This window comes from Uranotaenia lowii, chromosome 2 (genome assembly GCF_029784155.1).
Source record: "Uranotaenia lowii strain MFRU-FL chromosome 2, ASM2978415v1, whole genome shotgun sequence".
Classification (NCBI taxonomy): domain Eukaryota; kingdom Metazoa; phylum Arthropoda; class Insecta; order Diptera; family Culicidae; genus Uranotaenia; species Uranotaenia lowii.
This window is the reverse complement of record NC_073692.1, coordinates 32,473,449-32,496,923: the sequence shown is the minus strand read 5'-3', so window position 1 is coordinate 32,496,923 and position 23,475 is coordinate 32,473,449. Positions and strand designations below refer to the sequence as shown.

At 33.2% G+C, this 23,475-nt stretch overlaps 1 protein-coding gene across 1 annotated transcript in view; it reads right to left on the bottom strand.

Annotated features, from left to right (window-relative positions):
- Window positions 1-7,524: 7,524 nt before the first annotated feature.
- The window catches only part of LOC129745090 (uncharacterized), a 167,398-nt gene continuing 151,447 nt past the window's right edge, over window positions 7,525-23,475 (bottom strand). The window contains exons 4-7 of the mRNA XM_055737925.1: window positions 16,640-16,771; window positions 15,875-16,471; window positions 15,692-15,814; window positions 7,525-7,684 (exon numbers count right to left, since the gene is read on the bottom strand). Coding sequence (XP_055593900.1) covers window positions 7,589-7,684; window positions 15,692-15,814; window positions 15,875-16,471; window positions 16,640-16,771 — 948 coding nt within the window. The 3' untranslated portion in view covers window positions 7,525-7,588. The remainder of the gene's footprint in view (window positions 7,685-15,691; window positions 15,815-15,874; window positions 16,472-16,639; window positions 16,772-23,475) is intronic.

Below are 23,475 nucleotides of genomic sequence, written 5' to 3'. Positions count from 1 at the left end.
TCCAAATTGGCAAATACCTCCATAGACACTTCTAAGCCTCAGTTCACAACTCAATTCAATTCCTGTTTCCTTAAATCCGTTCCGTTCCTTCAAACTAAACCACGTTGCACATTAAAATTCGGATGGAAAAGGATGAAATTAGAAAGTGTACAAAAACGGAAAATTATCACCCATGCAAAAAAAAGGAATTTATAGGCCAATAGACTCCTCAGAACTACGATTCGCGATTTTCTATAGCCGGCGCACTTAATAATTTTCAAAAAACTTACCTCCGAACCAGTCCGCCACATGTAGCCTGTTCTCCATTAATACTTTTTCTCGTTTAGCACTGGTCTGAATTTTCTTTCCAACACGCACACAAACAAAAACTGACAGCTCACAATTTCGCCCGGGTTCGCCCGCATGTTCGAAAATCCTACTTGAAATATTTCACGAGCACTGTTCAATGATTACTCCCGACCGTACTTAAATGTAAATAGTTTTGCAATTTTTTCTGATACAGTTGAAATAAAGTTCTTTAGAATTTGGAATGTTATTTATTTATTTTAAATGCGTTTAAAAGGTGAAATTGTTCAAAATTTTGTAAAAAAAAAAAAAATAATAAAAACTTGGAATGTGTATTTTTTTAGTTAGTTTAAGTTTATACGCCTTTGCACTTTTAAAGCTTTTCTAGTGGGTATAGCGGTATTGTGGGAGGTTTCCCTTTGTGGAATTTAATCGCTGGAGGCCGGAGTTCGAGTAACGTTGATGGCCAGTAAAACCTAGTTTTAAACAGAGCGGAGTCGTTTTACGACGCTGAAGCCTTATGACCCCGATACTCCAAAATCAATATTAAGCGTATTCACGCGTGCTTCACTCCTATTCAGACACCTTAACCTAGTACATCGGTAGTGAATGTTCCAAGAGCTACCGTAAATATGTCGTAAATTGACCGAGCGGATTTTAATGGGGAAGGAAAGGTTCAGCATGGTATTCGTTGTTAGCGTATTCTCAGACGTAAAATGTTGCGGTTTGCGAAAAAAAATATTTTCTTCGTAGTTATTCGTAGTTACTTAGCAAATATTTGTTTTCCCCTAGCCGGGGGAGAGTGTAAGCGCCAGATGACACTTCCAATGAGGTTTTATAGATTGTTCGCGTTAAATGTAAATTTTGTTTATTTGTAGTATATCGCAGTGAGTGTCATTTGTATGTAAAGTTTTCTCTCCCAAAAGCAGTCCCCAGATGATTAAGCCCCCTGCTGTCAGACACATACACCGACCAAGCTTAGGAACTTGACCACCAGATGGCCGTCAGCTGAACCCGTTGGTAGCAGATAGGTAACGATGTCGACAAAACTCTACTCTAAAGCAAGAGCGCCGAGGCGAGGGCAACGACCTGAATGATAGGTGAAGGTCGGTCAAAGAACACTGGCTGATCCTCGTCCACTCTTCCAAAAACCACCAAAGCGCGAACATTACCTTGTGACTAAAAACCAATTAAAAAGTCAACCATAGTCGAAACTGTGAGAAGAGTATTGGAAAAGGTGTGAGTAAGGACATCAGGTAAGCCAGTGGACCGCAAAAGACCCTTGCCGAAATACCCGCTCATCCTTGTTTGTCCTCACATTAGGACCCCTTTGGCTTAGGCTAAAAGCCTTTGTTTCCGGCGTCGTCGTTAGACCAGCCATTGTTTTGGTACCCATCGCTAGGCCGCATTGGTGCACCGACGGAAGCCATCTTGTTCCGAGGAGAAGGTAGCCTGGAACGTCCTGTCGGGGTTCCCACGACGGAAGCCCCCTTGTGCTGGAACGCAACCCCTCCAGGAACAACTATCGAGGTCGCCATCAGTCCTCGAGGTTTCGTCAGCAGCAGTAAGGGCAAGGTCCCTAACAGGTTAGCTTTAGTTAAGGAAGTGGGGGGCAAGCAGTGTAAAGTCTGGCAATATACGTGTACACATAGAGAAGCATAAATTTTGGGAGTTTTCTTTCATTCGACGGATATTCCCTGCGATTTGTTTTTGTGGATAAGCGTGCCGCCCTGAGGCCCAAAGAAAAGGGAGTCTTTGAGACGCCGGCGGAAGTGGTAAGACGGTTCTTACAATAAACTCAACTTTTTTTAAAAATCGTTCACCGAAAAACTGTTTACAGGTTCAAGGTTTTTTTTTTACACAGAATTCAAGTACGTAATTAACATAAACGAGTGTTTTTTTAACATATTTTGGCTACATAGAAGAGACTTTAGATCCGCTTTAAGAAGTTTTATTTGTAATTGATATTGCAGAAGTATAATTTTTTTGATAGCAGAAGCAGATTTTTTTGATAAGTTTTTTATTATGACCTGAAAGTGATGAAAATAATAATAACTCCTGTCATTTCACATGCTAAAACAAGAGGAAAGCGCCTTTTAGCCATGAACAGAGATGCCATTCTCTACCGAGAAAGACGGAGAACGGAGAATAAAACACCCCCGTGAGATAGCTGCAAATCACCCGGGTGAGATTTTTTGTTTCTCTCCACACATTATTCGCACCCCGGTTTCGAAATCCACACACACCTAATTCCAATAGCTCTGGCGTGCGACAATTTGTCACTGTAGAGCACCCCGATGAAAACACCAGACCGACTGGTTCAAGCCACGAAAAAGCAAAGACAAAAACAAACACGATGGTGTGCATAATAATAGCACCAACAAACGATGAATGTTTCGGGCCAGTGGTTCAGCTTCGTATGTATTGGTAAACGCAACAACCCAGCAAGAAAAATATTCATTACCGTTCATTTTCCGCTTCGCAGCGAAATAAATCCGAAGCGGCCCGCCTCGAATTTATTTCGCTGCGAAGCGGAAAATGAATTTTAAAATCACTGGGAAGCCAAGCCAGCTGCCGCCCAGTGATTTTTAAGTTCACTTTCCGCTTCGCAGCGCTTCGGATTTATTTCGCTGCGAAGCGGAAAATGAACGGTAATGAATATTTTTCTTGCTGGGCGTCGCTGTCGCTCTCCGTGGTGAAAACATTTTTTCACTGTAGTATGTGTTCACTCTGTCGTGATGTTTTTCAGATTCTCTACAGAGATTCGGTTAAAAATCTTTGCGGTGCGTTTCAGAGAATTTCTACCGAGAATCGAAAACCGAGCACTTCGGTGATTCTCTGAAGAGAAATTGCAAGCCTGGCCATGAATCATATAACTTTGACAAATTTTTCTCATAAATGGTCAGAAAGGTATACCGAGTGTAAAATCTGAAGCAGATATTCAAAATTATTTAATGGCTTTGTAAATGAAGGTCTCATGGTAAATCAGTATTCAGTGAAATTGACCTAGCATTACTAGCAAAAACTGCAGATATCAATGAAAGTTGATAAAAAAACAGGAACAAGTACTAAATTTATTCTAAAGTCTTTACACTGACGCATCTGAAAAAGAGCTATGTGTTCCCACTTGCATCAATAAATGGGACAAATGAATTCTAAGATATTTCTTTTTGAAAGAATATGATAGTTGAACTGTGATGATATTCGTTTGCACTTGCCCCGATGATTCTTTATTGAAAATTACAATTTATTTTAAAAAAGACACTGAAATGTTTTGTTACATGAAAATTTCTAGAAAATAGAATGAACTCATGAAATCTTCGTAGCCTTAACAGATAAGTTCTAAAAAATAATTTCTAATTAAATCTTGAAAATACCACGTAATCTTAAATGAAATCGCAGATCACCTCTAACACTGTTCAGGAAATTTTTCAATCAAAACACCCCAGTGCTTCAGTTAGAATCTTTAAATCCAATGATTGAAATTGGCAGATATGTCCTTTAGGATAAAAAAGAAAATAAAAATGCTGTAATTCGGTTGAATAACAAAAAATCAAAACATTTTTTTTTTCCTCCTTTCAAAACCAAGCAGCCACCCGCTTACGATATGCGGAACTGGAAAAGGCAGTTAACACGTTCGTCGCCACGCTCATTTTAGTAGTACCAGCCTGGCCCAAAAAAATTCTGGGAGCGAGAAAGAAAAGAGGGAGAGTTCCCAGATTTGCAACGCGTGGCTAAACTGAGCGGCTTACTTGAGTAAGAGAGCGTCACCTGCTTTTTGATGTGACGGGGCCCCCCAGGAAATACACCCGTCTGCCGAATATGGGTGACGTGGCGACGAACGTGTTAAACGAGCTTGTAGACGAGACAAGAGAGCCTGGACAAACTCCCTAGCCGAAGAGGGAGAAAGAGCCGCCGCCAATGGAGATATCCGATTACTTTATGACATTTCTCGCCGCCTCAGTGGTGCAAGGACTAATGCAAGAATGCCGCTAAAAGATCGAGCAGGTCAGTTATTGACCGATCGAACAGATCAGCTCAAACGATGGACTGAGCACTTCGAACAACTCTTCCGAGTCACGAATAGCGATGGCCAACAAAACCCGCAGCTCGAAGCGCCAACAGTAAGTCGCATTAATGGCGTCAACTCGGAAGCGCCCTCGCTGGCTGAAATAGAAGCGGCAATCAAAAACATGAAATCCAACAAAGCACCTGGGATCGATTGCATCCCTGCTGAAATGCTGAAAGCCGACCCTGCCCTATCAGCACAAATGTTGCACCGTCTTTTTGCTGACATTTGGGATACTGCAACATTCCTGGCCGACTGGATGCAGGGTATCCTCGTAAAGGTCCCAAAGAAAAGAGACCTAACAGAGTGCGGTAACTGGCGTGGCATAACTTTGATCTGTACAACCCTCAAAGTACTCTGCAAAGTGATCCTGAACAGGATCCAGGAGAAAATCGACGCTACACTCCGACGGCAACAAGCTGGATTCCGATCCGGACGATCATGTGTGGACCACATCACAACGCTACGAAGAATAATACTGGAACAAATCAACGAATTCCAGGACTCTCTTCTGCTGGTGTTTGTTGATTTCGAAAAAGCATTTGACCGACTGAACCACGAAAACATCTGGGCTGCTCTTAGACGACGAGGGGTCCCAGAGAAACTAGTCCATCTCATCGAAGCACAGTACGAGGCATTTTCGTGCAAGGTCTTGCACGACGGTGTCTTGTCCGAACCAATCCCGGTAACTGCTGGAGTGAGACAAGGATGTATTTTGTCACCGCTGCTTTTTCTCATCGTAATGGATGAGATCTTGACTGAATCGATTGACTGTAGACCAAACCGAAGATTGCCGTGGAATCCTTCAACCATGGAGCAACTGAACGACCTTGACCTGGCAGACGATATTGTTTTGCTCGCCCAAACACAACAAGACATGCAGAGCAAACTCGACAAACTCACCGAAAGCTCCAAGGCAGCAGGTCTCAAAATCAATGTCAGAAAGACCAAGTCGATGGAAATCAATACAGAAAATCGTTCCAATTTCGTGGAAGCTGGGCAACAAGTTGAGAAAGTGGAGTGCTTCCAGTATTTTGGTAGCCAGATAAAGCCTGATGGTGGTACAAAGAAAGACGTCGAAACTCGGATCAGAAAGGCCCGATTTGCGTTTGCGAGTCTCCGAAACATCTGGCGGTCACGCCAGATCTCTTTACGAACGAAAATCATAATCTTCAAGTGTTTGTAAACCGCTGCCTGCGGAATATCATCCGCGCTTGGTGACCTGGCAACTGGATCTCAAACGTTGAACTTCATCGCCGGTGTCATCAAAAGGCGCTAGAAATCGAGATTCGGGAACGTAAGTGAAGATGGATTGGGCACACGCTGCGAAGAGGTGAGAACAAGATTTGCAGATAGGCGCTTGTATGGAATTCAGAAGGACATCGAAGAAGAGGCAGACCCAGAAACTCGTGGCGGCGAAGCCTAGCCGCCGAATTCCGAACCGTCGACGAGAATCTCGACTGGGACCAAGTGAAGTCGCTGGCTCCGGATCGTCAACAGTGAAGGTCTTTTAGCACGGCCCTAAGCACTGGAGGATCGGCGCGCGATCGCTAATCAATCAACGGTAACCCTCTCAAATTTTAAAAAATGGTAATCGAATATCTTTTGATGAAAAATTATTCTCAAGAAACAGCCATTCACTCTCATTGACATTTTTAATAATATTGAAAAAAAAGTAACAAAATCTGATACTTAATTGGCTTTTATCCTCAGACCTTCTTGGACTTGAATTTTTCCAACCACATAGAACTCCTATTTTCTGTGTACTTCCTAACGGCGAGAAACAGTTCTTGCAATTCCAAATGGCACCCGTCACCATTCTCCTTGACTTCCTCAAATTATTCTAAAAAATCTTTCTTCAGTGCGTTTCCAATCATCAGCCTAGCTTACTGCTTAATCCAAAGTTTAGTCTCCATCTTCACAATTACAAAATTGCCAAACTTTAAAATATGAAAAAGATATACCAGTCATCATGACGTGACGTGCATCTACTTTTTCATTCTTGATTCGTTAACTTCATCCAATTATTGTTTATTTTTTATTTATCAGGGCAATTAAAAACAAGGAAGACGACAATCAGTGAACTCTTTGGGATCAAACTGAAGGATCTTAGTTCGAAATTATGTTCAATAGGAGCTTGACTGTGGAAGATAGTATTCTTGATTTAATTTTAATTAAAACTCAAATTCAAACTACCGTTCTGTAAACTTTATCAAAAGATTTATTTTTTTTTAAACGAAACGAACACACACATATAGGATCTAAGTGAAACTTCATGTTCCTTTGAAGAGATCTAAATTCTGCTTAAGGCTTAAGCATACATCTTTCAAGGAAATAATGGCTAGCATCTCACTAATACTAACACCACCAGCCCACAGAAAGAATACTATGTATGGCGTGACCGAGACTCGATCTCATGACCTCTGGCTTAGAAGACTGAAATGCTATCCTCTAGGCCACGATTGGTGGCTTACAAAAACCTTAATAAATTTAAACATTTTTTTTTTTATCAAGCTGTTATCAAAAATAGGAAATTTTTAAAAACATTTATACAACATTCAGAATCATCCGTCAATCAGTAGAAAGCAAACAATTCTAAACCGTATCGTACAGGTAATCAAAATTTCCACCTCTGACGTTTGATAGAATTTTCCACAGAATAGTTGGTTGGGATTCGCTCCGATGTTGTGTTGCTGGCATCAGGAACACACGGTACGGTTATGTTATTTAGGCACCGCATTGGAATTTATGTGTGCTCATTCTCGGTATCCTTCTGTGGGATTTCTGTGAATGCAATCGTCGACGGAAGGCAGGCGGCCGCTACTAAAAAGGATTAGTGTTCCGTTGCAGTGAATGATTTTTTTTTCTGCTCTATTTTAGCGATGTTTGTGTAGTATTTTTTTTTTTCTTTTCTTACTGTTGTTGAGCTGTTGATTAAGCGTTAAATAAACGCTTCGTGGAACGGTTTTGTTTCGCGTGCTGATGGAATTGATGTAGCAATTAGAAAAAGCATCGTATGTGTGTTTGTGTGGTGCGGATGTATTTGCCGGAATTGAATCAAGTTATGCAGTTTAGCGCTCGCTTGTTCGTGTTTGAAGTTTTCTTACCTTTGCTTGGAGTGCGAAGATAGTTTATGGATGTTTTGTTCTGATAAAATTGTTCACAAGGGGTATCATTAAAATCAACAAAAATTTAACATTTATTTCCAAATTCAATCACAACATGAGTATTTTCTTACAACATTTTGTTGGCGGCAGGTCCTTTCTTGCTGCCCTTCTTCTTTTCAAGAACAATAATCTCGTCAGCAATGTTGTAGATGTCGTTGACCGTCTAAAAAATATGCGAAAGTTATTGAATGAGTATTTACATTAGGAAGGCAACGGAGGAAAGGGAAAATTGAATAGTTGAATTTCAAAAAGCGACCCACAGCGATGCACATTTTGAAGATTGATTCAAAAACTGAATTGTGCAAAATTTAGGCTCAATTGAACTTGATTAAGGGGTGCCTTAAAGCGCTTAAATGAATGTACAGTTTCTTAACTTAAAAATATTTGATGCCGATGATCGTTTTATGATTTTTATAATTTTTGGCATTTTTGTCATTTTGGTTATTATTGTCATTTTTATTATTTTTGTCATTTTTGTATTTTTTTTCATTTTTGTCATTTTTGAAATATTTGAATTTTTGGTAATTTTTGTATATTTAGTCATTTTGATAATTTTAGTCATTAAAGCTATTTTTGTAAATTTTTGTCATTTTTGAAATTTTTGTAGTTTTTGTAATTTTTGTCATTTTTGTATTTTTTGTAATTTTTGTAATTTTTGTAATTTTTGTCATTTTTGTAATTTTTGTAATTTTTGCAATTTTTGTTATTTTTGTAATTTTTGTAATTTTTGTAATTTTTGTAATTTTTGTAATTTTTGTAATTTTTGCAATTTTTATTATTTTTGTAATTTTTGTAATTTTTGTCATTTTTGTAATTTTTGTAATTTTTGTAATTTTTGTAATTTTTGTAATTTTTGTAATTTTTGTAATTTTTGTAATTTTTGTAATTTTTGTAATTTTTGTGATTTTTGTAATTTTTGTAATTTTTGTAATTTTTGTAATTTTTGTAATTTTTGTAATTTTTGTAATTTTTGTAATTTTTGTAATTTTTGTAATTTTTGTAATTTTTGTAATTTTTGTAATTTTTGTAATTTTTGTAATTTTTGTAATTTTTGTAATTTTTGTAATTTTTGTATTTTTTGTAATTTTTGTAATTTTTGTAATTTATGTAGTTTTTGTAATTTTTGTAATTTTTGTAATTTTTGTAATTTTTTGTTATTTTTGTAATTTTTGTATTTTTTGTAATTTTTGTGATTTTTGTAATTTTTGTAATTTTTGTCATTTTTGTCATTTTTGTCATTTTTGTCATTTTTGTATTTTTTGTAATTTTTGTATTTTTTGTAATTTTTGTAATTTTTGTCATTTTTGTAATTTTTGTAATTTTTGTAATTTTTGTCATTTTTGTAATTTTTGAATTTTTGTAATTTTTGTAATTTTTGTTATTTTTGTCATTTTTGTCATTTTTGTCATTTTTGTCATTTCTGTTATTTTTGTCATTTTTGTCATTTTTGTCATTTTTGTCATTTTTGTCATTTTTGTAATTTTTGTAATTTTTGTAATTTTTGTAATTTTTGTAATTTTTGTAATTCTTGTAATTTTTGTAATTTTTGTAAATTTTGTTATTTTTGTAATTTTTGTATTTTTTGTAATTTTTGTAATTTTTGTCATTTTTGTCATTTTTGTCATTTTTGTAATTCTTGTCATTTTTGTCATTTTTGTCATTTTTGTCATTTTTGTCATTTTTGTCATTTTTGTCATTTTTGTCATTTTTGTCATTTTTGTCATTTTTGTCATTTTTGTCATTTTTGTCATTTTTGTCATTTTTGTCATTTTTGTCATTTTTGTCATTTTTGTCATTTTTGTCATTTTTGTCATTTTTGTCATTTTTGTCATTTTTGTCATTTTTGTCATTTTTGTCATTTTTGTCATTTTTGTCATTTTTGTCATTTTTGTCATTTTTGTCATTTTTGTCATTTTTGTCATTTTTGTCATTTTTGTCATTTTTGTCATTTTTGTCATTTTTGTCATTTTTGTCATTTTTGTCATTTTTGTCATTTTTGTCATTTTTGTCATTTTTGTCATTTTTGTCATTTTTGTCATTTTTGTCATTTTTGTCATTTTTGTCATTTTTGTCATTTTTGTCATTTTTGTCATTTTTGTCATTTTTGTCATTTTTGTCATTTTTGTCATTTTTGTCATTTTTGTCATTTTTGTCATTTTTGTCATTTTTGTCATTTTTGTCATTTTTGTCATTTTTGTCATTTTTGTCATTTTTGTCATTTTTGTCATTTTTGTCATTTCTGTAATTTTTGTAATTTTTGTAATTTTTGTAATTTTTGTAATTTTTGTAATTTTTGTAATTTTTGTAATTTTTGTAATTTTTGTAATTTTTGTAATTTTTGTAATTTTTGTAATTTTTGTAATTTTTGTAATTTTTGTAATTTTTGTAATTTTTGTAATTTTTGTAATTTTTGTAATTTTTGTAATTTTTGTAATTTTTGTAATTTTTGTAATTTTTGTAATTTTTGTAATTTTTGTAATTTTTGTAATTTTTGTCATTTTTGTCATTTTTGTCATTTTTGTCATTTTTGTCATTTTTGTCATTTTTGTCATTTTTGTCATTTTTGTCATTTTTGTCATTTTTGTCATTTTTGTCATTTTTGTCATTTTTGTCATTTTTGTCATTTTTGTCATTTTTGTCATTTTTGTCATTTTTGTCATTTTTGTCATTTTTGTCATTTTTGTCATTTTTGTCATTTTTGTCATTTTTGTCATTTTTGTCATTTTTGTCATTTTTGTCATTTTTGTCATTTTTGTCATTTTTGTCATTTTTGTCATTTTTGTCATTTTTGTCATTTTTGTCATTTTTGTCATTTTTGTCATTTTTGTCATTTTTGTCATTTTTGTCATTTTTGTCATTTTCGTCATTTTTGTCATTTTTGTCATTTTTGTCATTTTTGTCATTTTTGTCATTTTTGTCATTTCTGTCATTTTTGTAATTTTTGTAATTTTTGTCATTTTTGTCATTTTTGTCATTTTTGTCATTTTTGTCATTTTTGTCATTTTTGTCATTTTTGTCATTTTTGTCATTTTTGTCATTTTTGTCATTTTTGTCATTTTTGTCATTTTTGTCATTTTTGTCATTTTTGTCATTTTTGTCATTTTTGTCATTTTTGTCATTTTTGTCATTTTTGTCATTTTTGTCATTTTTGTCATTTTTGTCATTTTTGTCATTTTTGTCATTTTTGTCATTTTTGTCATTTTTGTCATTTTTGTCATTTTTGTCATTTTTGTCATTTTTGTCATTTTTGTCATTTTTGTCATTTTTGTCATTTTTGTCATTTTTGTCATTTCTGTCATTTTTGTCATTTTTGTCATTTTTGTCATTTTTGTCATTTTTGTCATTTTTGTCATTTTTGTCATTTTTGTCATTTTTGTCATTTTTGTCATTTTTGTCATTTTTGTAATTTTTGTCATTTTTGTAATTTTTGTAATCTTTGTCATTTTTGTAATTTTTGTCATTTTTGTAATTTTTGTAATTTTTGTAATTTTTGTTATTTTTGTAATTTTTGTAATTTTTGTAATTTTTGTAATTTTTGTAATTTTTTTAATTTTTGTAATTTTTGTAATTTTTGTAATTTTTGTAATTTTTGTAATTTTTGTAATTTTTGTATTTTTGTAATTTTTGTAATTTTTGTAATTTTTGTAATTTTTGTAATTTTTGTAATTTTTGTAATTTTTGTAATTTTTGTAATTTTTGTAATTTTTGTAATTTTTGTAATTTTTGTAATTTTTGTAATTTTTGTAATTTTTGTAATTTTTGTAATTTTTGTAATTTTTGTAATTTTTGTAATTTTTGTAATTTTTGTCATTTTTGTAATTTAAGTAATTTTTGTAATTTTTGTAATTTTTGTAATTTTTGTAATTTTTGTAATTTTTGTAATTTTTGTAATTTTTGTCATTTTTGTATTTTTTGTAATTTTTGTAATTTTTGTAATTTTTGTAATTTTTGTAATTTTTGTAATTTTTGTAATTTTTGTAATTTTAGTAATTTTTGTAATTTTTGTAATTTTTGTAATTTTTGTAATTTTTGTAATTTTTGTAAATTTTGTCATTTTTGTCATTTTTTTAATTTTTGTCATTTTTGTAATTTTTGTAATTTTTGTTATTTTTGTAATTTTTGTTATTTTTGTTATTTTTGTAATTTTTGTAATTTTTGTAATTTTTGTAATTTTTGTAATTTTTGTAATTTTTCTAATTTTTGTAATTTTTGTAATTTTTGTAATTTTTGTAATTTTTGTCATTTTTGTCATTTTTGTCATTTTTGTCATTTTTGTCATTTTTGTCATTTTTGTCATTTTTGTCATTTTTGTCATTTTTGTCATTTTTGTCATTTTTGTCATTTTTGTCATTTTTGTCATTTTTGTCATTTTTGTCATTTTTGTCATTTTTGTCATTTTTGTCATTTTTGTCATTTTTGTCATTTTTGTCATTTCTGTCATTTTTGTCATTTTTGTAATTTTTGTCATTTTTGTCATTTTTGTCATTTTTGTCATTTTTGTCATTTTTGTCATTTCTGTCATTTCTGTCATTTCTGTCATTTTTGTCATTTTTGTAATTTTTGTAATTTTTGTAATTTTTGTAATTTTTGTAATTTTTGTAATTTTTGTAATTTTTGTAATTTTTGTCATTTTTGTCATTTTTGTCATTTTTGTCATTTTTGTCATTTTTGTCATTTTTGTCATTTTTGTCATTTTTGTCATTTTTGTCATTTTTGTCATTTTTGTCATTTTTGTCATTTTTGTCATTTTTGTCATTTTTGTCATTTTTGTCATTTTTGTCATTTTTGTCATTTTTGTCATTTTTGTCATTTTTGTCATTTTTGTCATTTTTGTCATTTTTGTCATTTTTGTCATTTTTGTCATTTTTGTCATTTTTGTCATTTTTGTCATTTTTGTCATTTTTGTCATTTTTGTCATTTTTGTCATTTTTGTCATTTTTGTCATTTTTGTCATTTTTGTCATTTTTGTCATTTTTGTCATTTTTGTCATTTTTGTCATTTTTGTCATTTTTGTCATTTTTGTCATTTTTGTCATTTTTGTCATTTTTGTCATTTTTGTCATTTTTGTCATTTTTGTCATTTTTGTCATTTTTGTCATTTTTGTCATTTTTGTCATTTTTGTCATTTTTGTCATTTTTGTCATTTTTGTCATTTTTGTCATTTTTGTCATTTTTGTCATTTTTGTCATTTTTGTCATTTTTGTCATTTTTGTCATTTTTGTCATTTTTGTCATTTTTGTCATTTTTGTCATTTTTGTCATTTTTGTCATTATTGTCATTTTTGTCATTTTTGTCACTTTTGTCATTTTTGTCATTTTTGTCATTTTTGTCATTTTTGTCATTTTTGTCATTTTTGTCATTTTTGTCATTTCTGTCATTTCTGTCATTTTTGTCATTTTTGTCATTTTTGTCATTTTTGTCATTTTTGTCATTTTTGTCATTTTTGTCATTTTTGTAATTTTTGTCATTTTTGTAATTTTTGTAATCTTTGTAATTTTTGTAATTTTTGTCATTTTTGTAATTTTTGTTATTTTTGTAATTTTTTGTTATTTTTGTAATTTTTGTAATTTTTGTAATTGTTGTAATTTATGTATTTTTTGTAATTTTTGTAATTTTTGTAATTTTTGTAATTTTTGTAATTTTTGTAATTTTTGTAATTTCTGTAATTTTTGTAATTTTTGTAATTTTTGTAATTTTTGTCATTTTTGTAATTTTTGTAATTTTTGTAATTTTTGTAATTTTTGTAATTTTTGTAATTTTTGTAATTTTTGTAATTTTTGTAATTTTTGTAATTTTTGTAATTTTTGTAATTTTTGTAATTTTTGTAATTTTTGTAATTTTTGTAATTTTTGTAATTTTTGTAATTTTTGTAATTTTTGTAATTTTTGTAATTTTTGTAATTTTTGTAATTTTTGTAATTTTTGTAATTTTTGTAATTTTTGTAATTTTTGTAATTTTTGTAATTTTTGTAATTTTTGTAATTTTTGTAATTTTTGTAATTTTTGTAATTTTTGTAATTTTTGTAATTTTTGTAATTTTTGTAATTTTTGTAATTTTTGTAATTTTTGTAATTTTTGTAATTTTTGTAATTTTTGTAATTTTTGTAATTTTTGTAATTTTTGTAATTTTTGTAATTTTTGTAATTTTTGTAATTTTTGTAATTTTTGTAATTTTTGTAATTTTTGTAATTTTTGTAATTTTTGACATTTTTGTAATTTTTGTCATTTTTGTCATTTTTGTAATTTTTGTAATTTTTGTAATTTTTGTAAATTTTGTAATATTAAATTTTTTTAATTTTTGTCATTTTTGTAATTTTTGTAATTTTTGTAATTTTTGTAATTTTTGTAATTTTTGTAATTTTTGTAATTTTTGTAATTTTTGTAATTTTTGTAATTTTTGTAATTTTTGTAATTTTTGTAATTTTTGTAATTTTTGTAATTTTTGTAATTTTTGTAATTTTTGTAATTTTTGTAATTTTTGTAATTTTTGTAATTTTTGTAATTTTTGTAATTTTTGTAATTTTTGTAATTTTTTGTAATTTTTGTAATTTTTGTAATTTTTGTAATTTTTGTAATTTTTGTAATTTTTGTAATTTTTGTAATTTTTGTAATTTTTGTAATTTTTGTAATTTTTGTAATTTTTGTAATTTTTGTTATTTTTTAATTTTTGTCATTTTTGTAATTTTTGTAATTTTTGTAATTTTTGTAATTTTTGTAATTTTTGTAATTTTTGTAATTTTTGTAATTTTTGTAATTTTTGTAATTTTTGTAATTTTTGTAATTTTTGTAATTTTTGTAATTTTTGTAATTTTTGTCATTTTTGTAATTTTTGTATTTTTTGTAATTTTTGTCATTTTTGTAATTTTTGTAATTTTTGTAATTTTTGTAATTTTTGTAATTTTTGTAATTTTTGTAATTTTTGTAATTTTTGTAATTTTGGTAATTTTTGTAATTTTTGTAATTTTTGTAATTTTTGTAATTTTTGTAATTTTTGTAATTTTTGTAATTTTTGTAATTTTTGTAATTTTTGTAATTTTTGTAATTTTTGTATTTTTTGTAATTTTTGTAATTTTTGTAATTTTTGTAATTTTTGTAATTTTTGTAATTTTTGTAATTTTTGTAATTTTTGTAATTTTTGTCATTTTTGTAATTTTTGTAATTTTTGTAATTTTTGTAATTTTTGTAATTTTTGTAATTTTTGTAATTTTTGTAATTTTTGTAATTTTTGTAATTTTTGTAATTTTTGTAATTTTTGTAAATTTTGTAATATTGTAATTTTTTTAATTTTTGTCATTTTTGTAATCTTTGTAATCTTTGTAATTTTTGTAATTTTTGTAATTTTTGTCATTTTTGTAATTTTTGTAATTTTTGTAATTTTTGTAATTTTTGTAATTTTTGTAATTTTTGTAATTTTCGTAATTTTTGTAATTTTTGTAATTTTTGTAATTTTTGTAATTTTTGTAATTTTTGTAATTTTTGTAATTTTTGTAATTTTTGTAATTTTTGTAATTTTTGTAATTTTTGTAATTTTTGTAATTTTTGTCATTTTTGTCATTTTTGTCATTTTTGTCATTTTTGTCATTTTTGTCATTTTTGTCATTTTTGTCATTTTTGTCATTTTTGTCATTTTTGTCATTTTTGTCATTTTTGTCATTTTTGTCATTTTTGTCATTTTTGTCATTTTTTTCATTTTTGTCATTTTTGTCATTTTTGTCATTTTTGTCATTTTTGTCATTTTTGTCATTTTTGTCATTTTTGTCAGTTTTGTCATTTTTGTCATTTTCGTCATTTGTGTCATTTTTGTCATTTTTGTCATTTTTGTCATTTTGGTCATTTTTGTCATTTTTGTCATTTTTGTCATTTTTGTCATTTTTGTCATTTTTGTCATTTTTGTCATTTTTGTCATTTTTGTCATTTTTGTCATTTTTGTCATTTTTGTCATTTTTGTCATTTTTGTCATTTTTGTCATTTTTGTCATTTTTGTCATTTTTGTCATTTTTGTCATTTTTGTCATTTTTGTCATTTTTGTCATTTTCTTTATTTTACTTATTTTCCAAAATTATCAATAGGTCAGCTTTTTGGGCCAATCTTCAAAATGTTTTTGGTCGGATTTCAAAATCCGAATCGGCAGTTTTAGCTGCCTTCAAAGTATAAACGTAAAAAAAAACTTACATCCGCCTGTTTCAATTTGGTAATTTTGGGATCCTCATTTTTGGCTTTGGATTTCTTTTTCTCGATCGCCCGATTCATCTCTTCCTTCATGGCTTCGGCCTCAGCTGCCTTGGCAGCTTCTTCCTCGGCAATCTTGGCCGCTTTTTCAGCTTCGGCAATCGCCAACATCGCCAACCGGTTGACTTCATCCGGATCTTCCGTTTCCGAGCCGCCACCCTCGAGAACCTCGGAACCCTCCAGAGTGCTCAAATCATCTATCAAATCCGAATCTTCGCCACCGTCTCTATCAATTTTGATCACAATCGATGACTCCAACTCACTCGTCGAGTCCACCTGAATGGCCGCCATCGAGATGTAACCCTCTTCCGGTGAAGTGCCTTCCGGTTCCGATGATACCGCACTCTTAGGCTTCCGCACAGTATGTTTACTACTGCGTCTTTTCTTATCTTTTCCTCTATCGGAATCCACCTGCCGGTCTTCGGTCAAATCGAAATCACGCTTCTGAATCTTCTGACCCAATTCGTGACGTTGTTGCATCAGCAAAGCTCTCAGATCCAGATCCCGCCCTGGGCCTTTGGTGCCCTTCAACTTCAACAAATTCAACGCCCGCTCGCTGTCCTCAATCATGTAGAGCTTCTCCTGCTCCAGCAAAGCCTCACGCCGAGAACGACGTTCAATCTCCTTTTGCCGGTTGTATTCCTCCATCTGAAGACGTTCCCGCTCCCAGCGGAGTCCTTGCTTGATGAGCCTTTCGGCATTCTTCTCGCGAATCGTTTTAAGCTGATGAACCACGAACAAAAAAAAAGTTGGAACCAAACGCGGCGGCCGCCAAAAGTTTAACATACCGTGAAATGTGAAAGAGTGAAAAAAGTGAGAAAAAAGAACTCTTATTAGGATCCTCATTCATTCAGTCGCTAAATCGGATTAGGGCGAAAAGTTTAGGCCTACCTTTTCACGTTTGTTGCAGATATGTTGGTTACTCTTCTTGTTGGTATGAAAGACGGAGCTGTTGAATCCTTCCGGGATGGCGTCGCCGGCACAGGTGAGAATCAGGTTGCGTTCCCGTTCCATCTCTTTTGCCTGTCGTTACGGAAATACACCAGAGAAGGGAAATATTGAAACTCATTTGTTTAAAAGGAAAAAAGGTTAGAGTAAAGGGATTGAAAATTGATATCTGATAAAGTTATTAAATTTTCGGAGAAAAGTGGAGAAAAATAGGAGAAAGCTGACATGAGAAATTTTTAGAGCTTAAGAATCAATGAGATTATTAAGTACCCCTTGGGAAAAAGAAATTGAAAGAAAGCTTCATCTAGAGCTTCGACGGAAAATGGATTGTGATATATGTCATTTTAAGCATTAAAAATAATTCTTTAAAATTTTTACATATTTTCCAAACTAGGAATTTCTAAGAGCAAGTTCACTGGTGCTGGGAAAAAGTGCTAGAAATTTTGACATTTTGAAAATTTTACCATGGAAAAATGTTTTCAAGATCTTTGGGCGTTGTATTTTTTTACAGCACTGTTTCTATTTCAGCCGTATGTGATAGAAATATTGCTATTTTTGCATCACAGCTTGTGAAAATACAACACGTGTTGTAGAAAAACTTGAAGGCCACAGGTCTTGAAAATGATTTTGCATAGTAAAATTTTCCAAATGTGCATAAAGTGACAAAATTTCCATCACTTTTTCCCAACACCAGTGAACTTGCTCTAACGAATTAATTTCAAAAAATAAAAAGAAATCAAAACCGACTTTTACACTGTTCAAATGTAGAATTGTAATTTGTAGAAAAAAATTTATTGAAGAAACCTTAAAACAAAACATTCTGCCTCTGTTCGAAACCACTGCTAGAGACCAATGACCTCTCCTCGAGTTCTTGGCTCTGCTTAGTTTGGATCGAGGCCCCCTCCTCTTTGCCCGTCCGTGTGCCGAATCGAGAGCAGCTTATCCTGAACACGCGCCTGTCAAAGCACACGTCCGGGGCTTTACGAAACTACTCGGATAATTCCCGGCGACGACGTCATCCTACACCGACTCGAGTGACTTACCCGCCGATAACTGGAAGTAAGTCTATCCGAGAGTATTCCGCGGCGTGAATACTCTTCCCCCTACGAGTTTCACTGCGGAGAAGGTCATGTCTTATCCACGCAGCCTTCGTCGCAGAGGGCGCGTGAAGATATCCTACACACGAAGGAGTCACCCTACACCGGTGCACCGGTCGCGGACTGGTGCTGGTTCCAACTCCTCTGCAGGGCAGTCATGATCCGGGTGAACCCATCGCTGAACACGCGCCAAGTATTGGTATCCTAACACATTCTCCGCCCGATGTTATCGGCTATCGTGTCTGGTCCCCAGGCTGCAAGTTTGTTAGTGCGTACCCCTTCGAACCTCGGACAGTTGAACACTACGTACTTTGGTGTCTCAACCGTGTCACCGCAGATTGGGCAGAATGGCGAGGCCACGTGTCCAAACCGATGGTGGTACTGCATGAATCTTCCGTGACCAGTCAAGAACTGCGTAATGCAGAAAACCATCTCTCTATGTCTCCGATCCATCCAAAATCCGAGCGATGGGTCCACCAGCCGCGTTCCGAACTGTTCCACTGGTGCTGCCAGTTGGACAACGTGGTCTTTCTGGCATGTTTCCGCACATTGGGCATTAGACTGAGTCGATTTGGGGTCTTTTTTGAATTTATCAAACCCTGGGGTCTTAAAAGCTTCGTTTTGGTCCAAAACTCATCCATGATTTTTTGCAGAATTTTTAAGTAACGTTTACATGAGTAAATTTGAACTTTTAGGTTTGTATGGGAAAATTGAATATTTTGTACTGAAAAATCAACATCATTTTTGTTTCTTTTGTGGAACCGTGCCTGCTTATGATTTTTGTGCCAATTTATAAATTTCTTCTAGGAAATTTCCCGCTGAACAACTTTGTCGAATATCATAACTTCGTATCTTTTAAGACAAAAAAGTTATTAGCTGTTTAACAGGTGTATGTCTTTTTGGATTGATAAACCATGAATTCAATTGACACCACTGCTTGTGCCCCACGAAGTATGGCATGAAAAGTGGTCTTGCAATACTTCGCTAGGCACCAAGCAATGGTGTCAATTGAATTTCTTGTTTATCAATGCCAAAAGACATACACCTGTTAAACAGCTAATAACTTTTTTGTCTTAAAAGATACGAAGTTATGATATTCGACAAAGTTGTTCAGCGGAAAATTTCCTAGAAGAAATTTATAAATTGGCACAAAAACCATTAGCAGGCTCGGTTCCACAGAAGAAACAAAAATGATGTTGATTTTTCAGTACAAAATATTCAATTTTTCCATACAAACCTAAAAGTTCAAATTTACTCATGTAAACGTTACTTAAAAATTCTGCAAAAAATCATGGATGAGTTTTGGACCAAAACGAAGCTTTTAAGACCCCAGGGTTCGAGAAATTCAAAAATGACCCCAAATCGACTCAGTCTATTGGGCATGTGCTTGTACTCGTAGCAGAAAATATCTTCCTCTAGCAAGACCGAGATGGGAATGACTCCTGCCACAACTTTAGCAGCTACCGAGGCAGCACTGTTTGGTAAGCGCTGATGACTCGCAGGTTTATCAACCGCTGCAAGCTGCAGAGCTTTTGCAGATTACACTGCCTGGTCAAGGCTGCCTTCCAGGTGTTCCTCTCCGTACCGCAAAATGGACGAGGTTACACTCACGTCTTTCTTCTCACCCAGGTCCAGCACGAAACGTTGTAACCAAAGCCCTTCTTGGGAAGCTTCCGAGAGAGCGACAAACTCGACCTCAGCAGTAGATACTGAAACGCAAGACTGTTTTCTGCATGCCCAAGATATTGTGCCGCCGTTGTTTTGGAATATGTATCCATTGTTTGACTTACGACCATCACGGCATTCAGCCCAATCAGCATCTGCGAATCCGACCAATCCAGAATTATCCATTCTATCACTCAGATGGAGCTTGAGGTTGGCAGAACCTTTTAGAAATCGTATAACTCGCTGGAGTTCATTCCAATCTCGCTGAGTAGGCTTGCTGGTTTGACGATTAAGTTTTGATACCGATGCCGCTACATCTGGGGGAGTATTCACAGCTTTAAACAACAGTTTTCCAATAAATCGCTGATATTCGTGATTATTTGATAGCAGGCTTGTATCATTAGACTGAGTCGATTTGGGGTCATTTTTGAATTTGTCAAACCCTGGGGTCTAAAAAGCTTCGTCTTGGTCCAAAACTCATCCATGATTTTTTGCAGAATTTTTAAGTAACGTTTACATGAGTAAATTTGAACTTTTAGGTTTGTATGGGAAAATTGAATATTTTGTTCTGAAAAATCAACATTATTTTTTATTCTTCTGTGGAACCGAGCCAGCTGACAGTTTTTGTGCCAATTTATAAAATTCCGAAAGGAAATTTTTCGCTGAACAGCTTCGTAGAATATCATAACTTCGTATCTTATTAGGCAAAAAAGTTATTAGCTGTTTAACAGAGGTATGTCTTTTCGCATTTATAAATAATAAATTCAATTGACATCACTCCTGGAGTCTCGCGAAGTATAGCATGAAAAGTAACCATGCAATACCTCGCCAGGCACCCAGCAGTGATGTCAATTGAATTTATTGTTTATCAATGCAAAGAAAACATGCCCCTGTTAAACAACCAATAACTTTTTCACCTATTAAGATACTAAGTTACAGTCTTCAACAAAGTTGTTCAGCGGAAAATTTCCTTTAGGAATTTCATAAATTGGCACAAAAACCATTAGCTGTCTTGGTTCCACAGAAGAAACAAAAATGATGTTGATTTCATAGTACAAAATATTCTATTTTCCCAAACAAACCTAAAAGTTCAAATTTACTCATGTAAACGTTACTGAAAAATTCTGCAAAAAATCATGGATGAGTTTTGGACCAAGACGAAGCTTTTTAGACCCCAGGGTTTGAGAAATTCAAAAATGACCCCAAATCGACTCAGTCTATTGTATCATTCTCTTGCTTTCCTTCATGCAGTAGGATCGACGAGTCTTTGGCATATTCTAGTCCAGCAGCACTCACAACATCAGCAATTTAACGTTGCTGACTTACAAAATAGTCTCCTCCTGCGTTGCGTTCCACCTCCATTGCTAGATACTGTCTTACTTCTCTTAAACAGCTTGTGTCGAAATTCCTTTTCAAAGCCTTCTACAAACATTCAGCGATAAACCTATCTTCGCTCGAAACAATAAGGTCATCCACATTCACAGGCACAAAATACAATTGTTCACCAATCTTCTTACGGTGAAGACACGGGTCGGACTCACACCGTTGGAACTTTTCTTCGACCAGAACTTCGTGAAGACGGATACTTCAGGATCGCGCAGCTTGTTTTTAGCCATACAGACTTTAATTCAATCGGCATACCTTGCTTTCTGACCCTTTCACAGCAAATCCTGGTGGCTGTTGGATGAAGATCTCCTCCTCAAGGTTGCCGTACAGGAAGGCTGACTTTACATGATTTTGCTAGACAACCATATCTCTTCAGGCTGCAATCGAGAGAAGGGCTCGGAAAGTAGTCAAACGTACAACGGGAGCGAATATTTCGTCATATTCTGTTCCAGAACGCTGATTATTTAAAACCCTTGGCAACGAGGCGAGCTTTGAAACACTTGACTGTTCGATCTGCACCGAGTTTCATTTTAAAAACCCATTTATTGTCGAAAGCCCCGACTTGTAGATCAACAATATTCCAAGCGTGATTCGCTCTTATCGCCTCCAATTCCTCCGACCTTGCCTGTTGCCATTCATTTCTATGGCAACTGGCTTGGGCCTCGGAATACGTACGCGATTCTTTCTCCTGCTCCTCAGCAGCACACACATACCTTTGGGGAAGTATGCCCTTGGTCGATATTTCCGAGCGTCGCAAATTCAAAGCCAGTGGATCTTTGAGCCGGTCGTCAGAATCATCATCCTGATTATGAAAAGAGCTGTCAGTATCAACCCATACCTCATTCGAATCATCATCACTATTTTGAGAGCAAACAATTGTACAATCTACAACAAGGAGGGAGGTGTTCATGGCATACCTCTGGGGCCTGGGGTGACGGGGGGAGTATAATCTACAGGGGTGAATATCGGAATATCATGGGGTTCATCTTCAGCAACAACGATAGGATCGAAAGTGCTAAGAAATAAAACATCTCTGCTAATGGTGACTTTTCGGGTACGAACATCTAACAAACGATAACCCTTTGTGATTTCGCTGTAACCCATGAACTTCAGCTTTAGTGCCTTAACATCCAATTTACCACGCTTTTCCTTGGGTACATGGCAATGAACATCTCATCCAAACGGTTTTATTTTCTTCAAACATGGTTTATAACCAAACCACAGCTCGAAAGGAGTGACTTCAATAGAGCGAGTTGGCAAACGATTTTGCAGATAATTTGCAGTTCATCTAGTCCCGCTTAAGTAAGCACGCTTCTTGCCATCTCAACAAGGTAACGATTTTTTCGTTCTGCCACCCCATTCTGCTGAGGCGAAGAAGTTGCAGTAAATTGATTCAGAATGCCGTTAGATTTGAGATGTTGACCTGTTTTCCCGTATACTCTCCGCCTCGGTCTGATTAGATGATTTTGGGTTTAGGGGAACATGCCCTATTATGCGCCACCTAAGCGAATCGCTGATTTTCTATGTATTCCACGTACAAATTGTGTTAAAAATGGGTGTAATCGTTGAAGAAAAGTTTTTTCTACAAGTTCCTATGATTTTTTATTACTCAAATTGCTATAGTTTCTTTAAAAACTTGATTTTTAAAAACCATATTCAAAGCCACAGAACAAAACTGTGTTGCGAATACGCGCCGCTGTATATTCAATATGCGCCTAGCAGCCGAACACACCCGAGAGCAGCCGAAGACCGAAAACACACCAATACTTACAGACAATTTGACTGAAATGAAAATCAAAATGGACTAATAGAAATTTAACAAAAAATGAAAAATAGATTCTTTGGGCTGAATTAACGCTCAAAATATGGTTTTAGACTTTTTGTTCATTTTCAATGAAAATTGGCCTTTTTGAAAAATTAATGCTATTTTCAGCCTACTACGATTGGCGCGTTATAAAGAGCGCATGGGCCGTGATAGAACATACCCATAAAAAGCATACCTTAGCGAGTTTAGTATGATTTTTTAGCATTAAATCATAGTTTAGATTCTCCTATATCGATGTGTCAGAAAATATGGTCTTATTCGTTTTTCTCTGCTTGGTGACACCTTATTGGAAGTGTTTTAAAATTAAGATCGAAATGAAGAAAAACCTAAATTGTGAAATTATCACGACACAGGGCCATTTTAAGGAAAAATTCATACTTGCCATGATCAATCACAGCATTTAAAACAAATTGGTAATATTTTGCTGGCTTAAAATGTTTCAGATTCTTCAAAACAAGGGTGGCGCGTATTAGCCACATGGGGCGTTATATGAACTTTTCCCCTACTGCCGAACTGTGTTTATGCCAACTCAACAAATTCCTTCAACTTCTGTAGTACTTAAGATTTCCGTTTGATGATGTCCACCTGCTGTGGTCATCGATGAAGTTAAGGAAATATCTGCGACCGCTCAACGTTGACGTTCTCATCGGGTCACAGATACCCGTGTGTACCAAATTCATAACAGCTGACGTTTTCTTCTCCGACTCCTTTGGAAAAGGAATTCTATGCATTTTTCCTTCAACACACATCTCACAAACATCACTGCAACTGCACTCTGCTGCCTTAAATTTGTGACTGTAGTCTAA